The sequence below is a fragment of the Hetaerina americana genome, unplaced genomic scaffold (genome assembly GCF_022747635.1).
Source record: "Hetaerina americana unplaced genomic scaffold, ioHetAmer1.1.p SCAF_80, whole genome shotgun sequence".
NCBI lineage: Eukaryota > Metazoa > Arthropoda > Insecta > Odonata > Calopterygidae > Hetaerina > Hetaerina americana.
This window is the reverse complement of record NW_027287428.1, coordinates 1,245,990-1,257,821: the sequence shown is the minus strand read 5'-3', so window position 1 is coordinate 1,257,821 and position 11,832 is coordinate 1,245,990. Positions and strand designations below refer to the sequence as shown.

Here is an 11,832-nt window from a genome sequence, read left to right as displayed (position 1 = left end):
TGGCCGCCTGATTTCTTATCACGCTCCAAGAGCGCTGTTTAGATGATGTTCATTTGTTCACAAACGCGCAATGACTTACGAATGTTATGAATTGTGTAATAGTATAAGTCAGAATTAACGCGAAAGTAACTTGTACATAATGCATGATTTAAGATGTGAGTTCAATAAATAAGGATTTTATTAGTTCTTCTAAGTTGTCTGCTAAAAGGAGTGTAGACTTGTAAACCTGTATCGTGTCCGAGTCTGGTTTTTGTGCGGTCGACAATGGCATCAGCTTTAGCAAAATCTCTTGCTAGGGTAAGTGTCGTTTTAAAAGCGGCTGGGACTCAATCTATGACCAAAACGGCCCCATTTTTGGATTGTATTGTTCGCTACTTCGAACCCGAGAAACATTTTGTGACAGTGAAGTGCTCTTTCGAAGAGAATTTGCTAACGTTACACGGACCTGTTACAGATATAGAATGCAGTCGTACGCCCGTCGATGAAGCATCCACTTTAAGTGTGGTTCTTCAGGTAGGTGAAATATACTTTAATAATTCAAGTAATTTCATTCTCTTATTAGTAATGGTCGAGAAACAAATTTGGACATTTAATATAGACTTAGGAATATCTATATTCTAGCACTCCGTTGAGTGTCCCTTTGCAAACCTTACAGAGGAAGACTCTAAACTCATTCAGCAAGATGTAACGGAAAGAGGTGTTGCAGTAGGAGTAGCTGTTGTGCTCGAATCATCCGATAACAGAATTTTGATGACACGAAGAGCTAGTCATCTAAGGACATACCCTAACGCCTGGGTACCACCAGGTGGTCATATAGAATTGAATGAATCATTCATTAAGGCTGGGTTGCGAGAACTAGAAGAGGAAACCGGCGTACATTTGGATGGATCACTGGCTACCTTCAGAGTTCTTTGTCTTTGGGAAGCTGTTTATCCGGTTCTATTGGGTTTGGGACTGCCAAAGAGGCATCACGTTGTCGTGTACCTGCATGTGTTGGTGAACAAACCATGGCAAGACATTCATGAGGATATAAAGGTAGTGAAACTTAAGTTTATTAGACACTCATGGTAAATAATTATGTCCGAGACTCCGTTTCCCATATATATTTTTTTAATATTTAGATATAAGTTCTTTGAAGTGAATACTAGTGGTACTTGTGTGAATTTCATTTTTCTCTGATCATGTTTTCCCCAAGCCACACGAATGCCACTCCTCTGACATATTCTTAAAATCAATTAATTGTAATTGTTGAATTATGGGAAGGGTCCCCTTGATTTGAACCTTGACGGGCATGTGGTTTCCGTTTCAGTTCAAAATACACAAGGTGCATTATTTAAACACTGCTGTAGTTATCTGCACGTTGCCACTAGAGTATCTTCATTGCAATAACAGTAATCCATTTTGGGGTATTCATTAGATCTCCAGGAAGGCCACTATATTACTTTTGTGAAAACAAAATCCTACTCTTTTCCCTGCACACTATTGTCCCTAAGCAATGACTGACTCATGAATCTGAGAAATGGCATCTAAATGTTAATAACCTTACCTTTCTTGAATGGGACCACCTCAGCTTTTTCCTCCAACAGTTACTGAATGTATCTTTTCTCCCGTAATATTCATAATAAAATATTTAATCTTTATCAAAGAATAAAGGTACTATGGTGCGTTCATGGTCCCATCACATTCTTCAATGTTTCATCACCAAAATACCCTACATTTAGGTAGTCTTTTTGCCTCCATGGAATTTTTCACTACCACCCATTATCTTCCCTGATTATCCTTTCCTTGTTTTCCTTTCCCTCCATATTACTTTTTTCATTTTCTCCACACCCTATTTCAAAAGCCTCCAATCTAGGTGTTTCTTCTTGACTTAATAATAATACATTTTATTTGCCCAGCGATCAAGTTGTTACAACTGTTACACTTGATATAAGACACGTCAGGGGAAAGTGACGAAATACATTCGTGGATGCAAGAAATATTAGGCATAATCAAGAAATTCAGCAATTGAATAAAATACTTTTAATTTTAAGAACATAAGTAGATTGACTTTAAATGCAGCCTCACTTCTATGGGCCTTAATCTCAGCTGGGAGTTTATTATAAAGTTGCAGGCCCATATAATTTGGGCCAGCACCTGCATGTTTTGTATGTACACATAAAACGTACAGCTGCTCATTCTGCCTAGTAGAATATTTGTGGATATCACAATTTTTCACATACTCAGATAGATTTCTTTTTGTATATACTACTACGTGAAAAATATAAATACATGGCCCTGGCAATACATCCAATTTTTTAAACAGGGGACGGTAAGCGGCATTGTGTTTTGCAAAACTCATTAGCCGAATGGCTCTTTTTTGGACCTTGAAAATAGCCAATGCACTTAGTGGTCAAGTTTCCATGTAACAGAGGACTAAGCTCCCTCTTCATCACAGTTTTCACTATTTTCTTTAATCTTTATTAAACGTCTTACTACCCCTCCCTTCTTGTAAAAACTTGGCGAAATTTTATTCATCTTATTTTCATGCTATTTTGACCACCTTTTTGGAAAGATTTCTTAGATAAATGAACTGCTCGAGTTTATGCCCTCCAATATCAATGTTTACCTTAGCCTTCCTGTTTCTCAAGAAGCTCATTACTGCTGTCTTATTTGGATTATTCTTTGAATTATTTACTGATCCTTTATCCATAATGGCGATTTTATAATAATCTCATCAAAGATTGTAATTCTTGGGCTGACTGGTTATCAATAGTTTGGTCATCTGAAAATATTATTGATTTTATGAATTCATCTCTTACTTTCATTTACACCTCCAGCCAATACTTCTTATTGTTTCCTCCACACATATGTACATTGAAAGTGCAGTTGGTAATGGGTAGCCTTGTTACATCTTTACTTAGCATGTCTAATTTTAAATTTTCATCCATTACGCACACTTGTGCAGGTTGAGATGTACAATCTAGGTTATGTATTCCTATCAACTACCATATGTTCAATAATTCTACCCGATTCACTTGGATAAATATCTTCTCAAAATCCACTAATGAATAAAAATATATCCTGGATGTGTTCTATATTTCTTTCCATCCGTTACCTCTTTACTATTATGATGTCATGAACACATCTCCCTTAGTGAATATAAACTAATCATCTCCTATGTATTATTTACCCTTTTTTTGTTAATGATCTTCAGTATTACCTTCATTTCATGCGAATTCAAAATTATTATCCCTTGGTCTTCACATAAAACTGCTTTTCTCTTTTTCAGAATGGGAATTAATTCTGAGCTTGCTGAGACCTGGTCTAAATTCTCCCTCATAAATTTGACAAATTATTCCATAAAAATTCTTTCTTCCACATTCTTGTAAACTCTTAAGCGGTTCCAGAGGGATGTTGTGTATCTGCACACCCCTGACTTGATTTTACTTCCTTAAATGCCATGACTATCTTTATTATTAAATATTAAAATTATGAAAAGCAATTGTACACCATACTTTAATGCTGTATTTGTTCTTACAAGAATGATGGTGATTGCTTTGTTTATCCCAAAATTAGTCTTACTGTGAGCCAGCTGGTTGTCATGAATATTTTTTGATGAACTGGAGCCTGCTGATTGTGGGACTACCAAATTAATGGGTTTACATTTTCAGCTGGATCCTGAAGAAGTTCAAGCTTGTACCTGGTTGACAGCAGATATTGTGGCTCTACTGCTACGAGGCAAAAAGGAAAATCTTGGTACACATCATTCATTCCTCCTCAAAGATGATGGATCTTTACTACCCAGTAGTTTAGAACTGAAATCCATGTTTTCGCATTTACTGTGGAGGGAGGGAAGAGTGTACTCTGGCTCTCAGTTGGCACTGACTAAGTGGATGGAAATAGTGAACAACAGATCACAGTTACCAAGTAAAATTTGAATATGTATTTTTTTAATTATGATTAAAAAGGAATGATATAATCTATTCTAAATGTTGATTATTTTTTTGCTAGAGGTAACTCCCTATACAATACACTTACATCAATATACTCACCTATTCATTTCAGTTAGATTGATATTTAAAGGTATTTAATTAGTTATTTAACAAATTACTCGTTGTTTGTCCAGGTTTGTGCTGAGTTTGATACTTGTTGGTTATCCTTGGCTCTCTGTGGTAGCTATTAGAATAGCATATGGACTTAACATTATTATTTTATGGGATATCTCTCTGGGCCCATACCCTGACAATCTTTTCTCTTTCATCAAATTGGATAATACACATTGAACTGAATGAACAGAAGAAAAAATACCTGCATAATCACACGTAATACGATCAGATACTTCTTTCAGGAACTTTCGGAATCCCAGCAGTTAGCCTTGGTGAACATTTCCATTTGTGAGAATATTCGTTGACATATGTCAAAATGATATCTTTATCAATGGACTATGGCTAACCAAATGAAATTCAATGATAAATTAAGAATTTCCTAATTAATGTAAATAATTGTTTACAAAATTTTCAAATTAATTAATTTATCTCTTCTTGACGTTTTAGTACGTACTTATAAGAAAATCTTGGAGTGACTAAGTTAAGCGATACAATTTATTTTTTATGACATCTAGTGTGATATGATTGTTTCAACCTTTGTTCTGGATTATTGAAGTAAGCAAATTCCGGAATAGCGTGATGTCATCTATTGAAGCACATGAGGTAAATTTAACGGATAGGAAGCTTGGTATGGTTTTTCACTTATCCAGCATTGAGTTCCAACTAATTGCAATTGAAGGCTTTAACAAAGCAGCCATTAAATGTCAGTTTCATAATTGAACAAGTATTACATCTACATAATACCCTGCAATCCACCACAAGGTCGTGTGGCGGGGGGTGTTAGGTCACCGCCTTTAAAAGGGAACAAAACCACATGCAAAATCAACACGTAGATGCAAACCTATACCTACAGTGACGTATACATTCATGCAAAAAACTCACACGCATACAATTACATATAGTACTACCAACTGACAAGCAATTGCACCTTAGGATGCAGTAAAATATTTATCCAATAATGTGCCAGCTAGACGTAACAAGCAAAACTCCAATAACTCATGGACATACAACGGTCTCCTCCCCCAAGGACACAGGTAGGGAATGTGACCCAACTCTGCAGGTGGTGGGAGGATCCCCCACAGAGAAACACGAGGGATGGCAGGGAACAATACTGTTAAGAACAGTACAATATTTAATGGCATTCTAATGTGGTTATGCGGGAAGGGTATTGACAACTAAACACACGAGGTCAGTGAAAGTGCATGCAATTGGGTAGAACTAATTTTTCCCTAGGTGTCGAGGGTGGCAAGTGGAATTTTTGCAATCTCTCACCCTACATTTGCTATCCCTAATTGTCCGTGGATAGGAGTCCTCGAGTCTGCTAGTTCTTGCTTCTATTTCCCGAATTTTATATACATGAACCATGTGGCCAATGTATATTGGAGTGGGAATAATTTGCGAGACCTCGGTGCTGAAACTTGCGGATCTGAATTTATTTAGTAAGTTCAACCTAGCATTGAATTGTCTTTCTTCTAATGATTCCCACCGTAAATCTCAAGCTTTTTAGTGATGCTTTTCGTTTTATTGTAAGAGTTTTTAACAAAACAGGCTACCCATTGAACCCTCTCAATTTCCCAAATGAGGCCTTTTTCACTCCGACCCCATACACTACATGCACTTCTGCCGACAATGTGTCTAATAAATCCCTATATTTTATATTCTTGCCCACAGACTTTACGTATGTGGATCCCCCAAGTTAAGTCTTTAGTGATTGTAACACCTAGGTATTTTACCGAATCAACTACTTCTAGGCCAAATCCAGCTAATTTGTAAACAAATCCCGTTGAACTCAGAGCATTTATTAAGGTTTAATGACGATCCCCATTTCGAACACCATTTAGTAATGCAATCTAGATCCTGAGCTAGACTTAAACAATCCTCATCCCCAGATATCTACCGATAAATCACCGTGTCATCCATGAACATCCTAATCTTACCTTTCACTTCTCGGTTCAAATCGTTGACAAAAATCAAGAAAAGCAAAGACCTGATTACACTTCCCTGAGTTACCCCCAAGGTCACTCGTATGCTGTCGGAACTAGTGCCATGAAGGACTACTCTATGTTCCCGCTCTGAAAGAAAGTCTTCTACCCAATTTATTGCACCCTTGGTTATACCTGCGACCTTTAATTTATGAATAAGTTTACCATGGGGAACCTTGTCAAATGCCTTTTGAAAATCTAAAAGGTCGCATCCACTTGCCCACCACTTTAACCCGATTAAAGTAAGTTGTGTGAATAATCCTAAATGGGTCTCACTTGAGCAGGTTCTCCTGGATCCATGTTGATTGTTACTTAAAAAAGTTAATGTTATCAAGGTATCTCATTATGGAACTGACAGTAATGTGCTCCAAAATTTTGAAACATATATTTAAAAGTGAGAGAAATGGGCCTGTAATTACTGGGGTCCTCCCTGTCACCACTTTTAAAAATAGGCATTATCTGCACATTCTCAAATGCCTATGGACTTTGCACTCTGAGGGATTTGATGAATATAACTTCGAGGTATGGGGCGCACATATGTTATAAGCACATAATATTTGTTACACTATGTATCATAACTTATTCATGTTGCATATCATTTTCAAATGATTTTTTAAACATTATATACCTAGACATTCCTGCACATAATTTCAAGTAGGCATTCCAAGCTGTCTCTTTTCCTTTCATCATGAGCTAGTATTAAATTCTATTGAATTTAAATCTGAAAATTCCAATGACCTCGATACTTGCTGAGGGTTGAGAAAATTAATGTTTTAATAAGAATGAAGAGCAATTTACCAAAAGTTACAATTAAAATTATCGTATTCTATATGATGGGTCTAAATGACCAAAAATAGATTTTTTTTCAACTTTCGTGGTCTTGAAAGTTTGATTTTCTTACTTTTGAACCAAACATAATATTTTCCCAGTTCGAAGTCGGTTAGAACACTTGTGGCAGGGAAGTAGATATTTTCAAAAGGCAATTACTGCATGTAATTATTCTACGCCATTTCTCCACATTTTCTGTGCGTTTACTTCCATATCTAGATTAACAAAATATAGATATCAGCCTTTTCAAAGTGGCAATGTAGAAATAAATCCTCTCCTCTAAGCTTCTTTTAATAATGTAAAGCCGTTTGGGGAAGGGATGGGTATGCCATACATTGTCTCCTTATGAAGAATCAGGAGAAATCTTCATTAAGGTTTATTATTATATTATCTCAGCCACTGTTAATGAAAGCATTGTATTTGTCCTTAATTGCTATGGAAGAATTTGTGACTACTAGACTCACCAATGAAACTCCTTTTAAAATAATTCAGGAACTTATTAACATATTTAAAGTCACAAATTCATTTCACTGCATAAACTATAATCATGCTAAAATTTAAAAAAGCTGTCTCTCTAGGTAGCACACTTTCTGTACAATAACAAGATAAAAATATTCAGTAATTATAGTGAAAACACAAAATTTAATGCATTTATTACTTTTTCTTCAAAAAAGGTGCATTTAATTTCAAATATATCACTGATAATTAAATTAAATGAGGGGAGGTTAATATCTAATGGATCATTAAAAAGGGGTAGGGAGGGATTATAGAACAAACATGGCCTTTTGTAATGTAAGAAAAGCACCTAAGATTTTATTTGCAAATCACACATTTCCTCATATAATCTCCTCTTCAGGATACTGTAGCTAGAAAGAATTATAATTTTTTGAAAAATTCATGGAATTCAAATTTTAGCCAGTAAAGAATAAATATAATAAGTATTAACACCATCAAAGACAAGGAGTCAATAATGTTCCTTGACGGTCAATGTAATATAGAAGAGCAACTTTTTCTGGTAATCTTGAACAACTTTATCAGGGCAGTTTTTGTTTTTTACAAAGCAAATATAGGCAAAGTACTGTGATAGTGACAGCTCTCTCAGCAATATCAATGATTGACATTTGGTAGATTTCTAAAACTTCATTTTCCTTCCTTCTCATTTCCACTCTCTCCAAAGTGTGATCAGTACCTAAAAATTCTGAGCCCCAAAATCCTTTGAAGAGAGAGTAACCTCCAAATTTTATAACTATCTTCGGTAACCAATGTAAAGCATCAAGAGTCTGATGTGTGGTCACTTAATGGACTCATTGCATATATTTAAGGTCTTTCACAGGAACAAACTGTCAAAAGACACCCTCTTTGACGGAAGCTTTACGTCCATCATCTTCTCAACATTATCAACCTGTGCATGACAGGTATCTGCAAAACTTTTAGATTGAAGACAAATATACTTTTTTGACGTCAACTTATTATTGATGGAGAACAAACAAATGAAGTAACCATGGGCTAATAGGCAAAGCTGTACTAGTAATCATAATCACAATTTAAAATGGTATCACAATAAATACTTGAAATAAATAGTCATGTTGACTATTAACATAATGCTTTTGGTAAACTTCATTGTTATTACACACCACTTCCATTGCCTGAATGAGGAAACTTCACTTGATGGCTGGTAAGATATTCACATAAACAGTTCTTGTTACATTATTATTTTAATCCTGCTCAATTAGTAATATTAATCATTAAAAAGAAATACAATCCCATTTTTTCAGCATCAACATTGTTATGACTTTGCCGCAGCAGCAGATGCAGCAGCCTCTTGTAGTTGCAGCTGTGCCTGGAACTTCATTTCCATAACATCCATGACAGCTACAACAAAAGAACAGAAGTAGATTGAGACAGTTCTACGAAATATATTTCAACACCCACTACAAATTAGTCCACGAAGGAAGGGAGGGGGCAGAGAAAATCTCTCCCTGCTAATAGGCATAACGACTGGGAAACTAAGTACATTTTTTAAATTTGAAATTTTGTATTTCGGACAATTAATGTATTTTGTTGAGAGTTGTTTATCAGACAATTAATGCATTTAATTAATTAATGGCTGAGAGTACACACAATAATTAAGCCATAACTTTCATTGTTGTAAAATAGTGGTTGTTTAAGTATCAAAGTTAAAAAATGTTGTGGGTTAATTAATAAGATTCAATTAAATGAACGTTTGGCACCTAAACATGGACTCGTCCCATTATCCCTATTAGATCCTAATAATGTAAGTAGTTTCACTCAAACTTCATCAATATCAATAGATTTAGTAAACTTTTCAAACATTTTCAAAATGTGAATTTGCTCATCCAAATTATAAACATTTGGAACCAAAAGCTTTGACTAATGTGAATTTCATAATAAATTTTTTCTTTAAGTACACTGAAATAGAAAAATATTACAAACAAAATAATCTCTTTACATGCCAATCAGATCTGTTATGCTTGATTTGTACCTTGAGGAAAAAATCTTGGTTTCTTAAGCCAGAGGAATAGAAGCTAAAGTTAATATTTAGCAATAGGTATTACCGTATTTTCCGATCGAGAACGCGCACCTTATGTATAACACGCACCCAGAACTTAGTACTTTCATGAATTTGAATAGATACCGCGTGCCAAGAGCTTCATAGTTATCTTGAATGTTTATAGATGCCGTTCATGTGTGTTTGTGATATCTATGTGCGTAAAAATGATGTATATTGTACATCAAAATACGTCTATATCCACACCACACATATAATGGCAACATGAGATCATAATTGCCTGTGGCTATATCTACCGTAAGAATACAAAAGATTAGAGCCAGGTGATAGAAATGAATTCCAAACAACAAAGGATAAAAAAATAAACAATATTTACAAGCCAACACAAAATGCCGCATTCTTGCTTTTTTGCTATGAATTGCAAGTCGAAACAGGACATAGGTTTGTGCACCCTTACATTCGCTATATAAATTAACTTTTAGCAAATCAAATATATAAAAATAAGAGAGTGAATGAAGTAGAATTTTCTTGTTTTGTTTGCTTTATTTTGCTTTATGTTTTAGACACCCTCCATGTTCTATGAAAGTGCCACCTATATGGCGATTGTTTCAAACCTGAATTAAGTTATTAAGCTTCTGTGATTCAGAATTTTCTCAAGAAAATTACTCATGGAGAAGCAAATCGTACATAGTGATGTTTAAGCTGGGAGTCATCAATTTCACAAAAGAAATAGGAAATTGCAATGCTACCAGGATTTATCCAACTATATATCTTTTAAATCAAAACTACATACTAGTTGGGAAAAGTGCATAAAAAATGGATTGGAAAAAGCTTTAGGCAATATTTCAACGCCAGTGCTAAAAGATGAGGAAGAGTAAACTTCGGGGAGTGAACTTCGGGGAGTTAACTCGGTGCCTGAAGAGATAATACATGCAATTACTTCATTTAATTGTGATTCAGGTAACAAATTACTTGGGTTCGAGTGATCTACCTATCCTATCATATATTTATACACACGTGTAAATAATACGACGTACCCCACAGATACGTGAAGTACCATGTATTAGAATAAAGAAGAACAACGTATTAAAATTAATGAAGTGTAGAAATTATATATTTCTTCTTTTACTCATCAATTTACAAGATGAAATAACTGTAACAGTAGCAGATCTGTCAAAAATAGAATGCAATTAGAAAGGCATGCTTCCCCACTAATTTAAATTTTTGTGTGCATAGGTATTCAAATGTTTGGATTTTTGCAATTTTCATTACATAACGTGCGTCGTCATTTTTTTAATCATCTGAATATTTTTGTATAGATAGCGCACATGTTATCGATGGGAAAATATGGTAATTGAAGCAAATATTGAACAAATGAATCATCAACAAAACAAACGGTTTTCAAACAGTTTGCAGTTATTAACAGAAAGCAATCAAGCCTTTGAATGAGGCATAGTATTGTGTTGGTTGGAAATGTACCAAAAACAAAGAGAAAGGAGAATACTACCTTGATCAAAAAGTTCCCGTGTGGCGCTCCCATCGTTCCGATTTGAGTTCTGTTTTTTTTGTTAAATTGGTACATCTGTTGTTGATATTCCCTTCAAATCTTAGTGTCATAACTTGACATTTGCAAAAGTTACGTAGCCAAGAGTACATCTATCTCTGTGTGTGTTGGCGATTTTTTACAATTTCAGAAATGGATTTAAATTTGCAACAACGAACTTGTATTAAATTTTGCGTAAAAAACGGATTTAGTGGCGCACGGACGTTGGAAATGTTGGAAAAGTGTTTCGGCAACGATTCTCTAAAAAAAACGGTCGTTTACCAGTGGCACGAGCGGTTCAGAAGTGGTCGTGAGTCAATCGAAGATGATGAACGCAGTGGCAGACCATCGACATCGAAAGTCGGTGAAAAAATTGATAAAGTAAAAGAAATGTTGGTCAATAACCGCAAATTAACCATCAGAGAAATAGAGGAGGACTTGAACATTGCCTATGGATCCGCCCAAGACATTGTGGTTAATGATTTGGGTTTCCGTCGTGTAGCAGAGGCAAAAGACCTCAATTTCATGCAAAAAAGAGACCGTGTTGACGTCGCAAAAGACATGATTTGCGAGGCTGAATCCGATCCCACATTCATCAAAAGGATCATTACTGGAGACGAGACGTGGGTTTATGAGTACGACACGCAATCCAGACATCAGGCAAGTGAATGGCGTTCACCAAATGAGCCGAGACCAAAAAAACCACGTCGTTTTCAGTCAAAAAAGAAGGCAATGCTGACGGTTTTCATGGATTACAACGGTGTAGTGCATCATGAATTTTTGCCAGAAGGCCAGACAGTAAACAAAGAGTATTATTTGGGCGTTATGAGACGTTTGCGTGAAGCAATTCGCCGAAAGAGA

General features: G+C 35.4%; 2 protein-coding genes across 2 annotated transcripts in view; one reads left to right on the top strand and one right to left on the bottom strand.

Annotated features, from left to right (window-relative positions):
* Positions 1 to 78: 78 nt before the first annotated feature.
* Positions 79 to 3,965, top strand: LOC139698254 (nucleoside diphosphate-linked moiety X motif 17-like). The gene is made up of 3 exons (XM_071597129.1): positions 79 to 513; positions 622 to 1,035; positions 3,654 to 3,965. Exons 1-3 carry the CDS (start codon positions 265 to 267, stop codon positions 3,918 to 3,920), a joined length of 930 nt encoding a protein of 309 aa, XP_071453230.1. The 5' UTR covers positions 79 to 264; the 3' UTR covers positions 3,921 to 3,965.
* Positions 3,966 to 8,684: 4,719 nt separating this feature from the next.
* The window catches only part of Pfdn5 (prefoldin 5), a 7,153-nt gene continuing 4,005 nt past the window's right edge, over positions 8,685 to 11,832 (bottom strand). The window contains exon 4 of the mRNA XM_071597145.1: positions 8,685 to 8,770. Within this exon, the coding sequence (XP_071453246.1) occupies positions 8,685 to 8,770 (86 nt within the window). The remainder of the gene's footprint in view (positions 8,771 to 11,832) is intronic.

Coding starts and splice junctions, on each gene's coding strand:
- LOC139698254 (XM_071597129.1), top strand. CDS start 265: ATGGCATCAGCTTTAGCAAAATCTCTTGCTAGGGTAAGTGTCGTTTTA. Junction 514..621: donor CTTTAAGTGTGGTTCTTCAG/GTAGGTGAAATA, acceptor TCTATATTCTAG/CACTCCGTTGAGTGTCCCTT. Junction 1,036..3,653: donor ACATTCATGAGGATATAAAG/GTAGTGAAACTT, acceptor TTACATTTTCAG/CTGGATCCTGAAGAAGTTCA.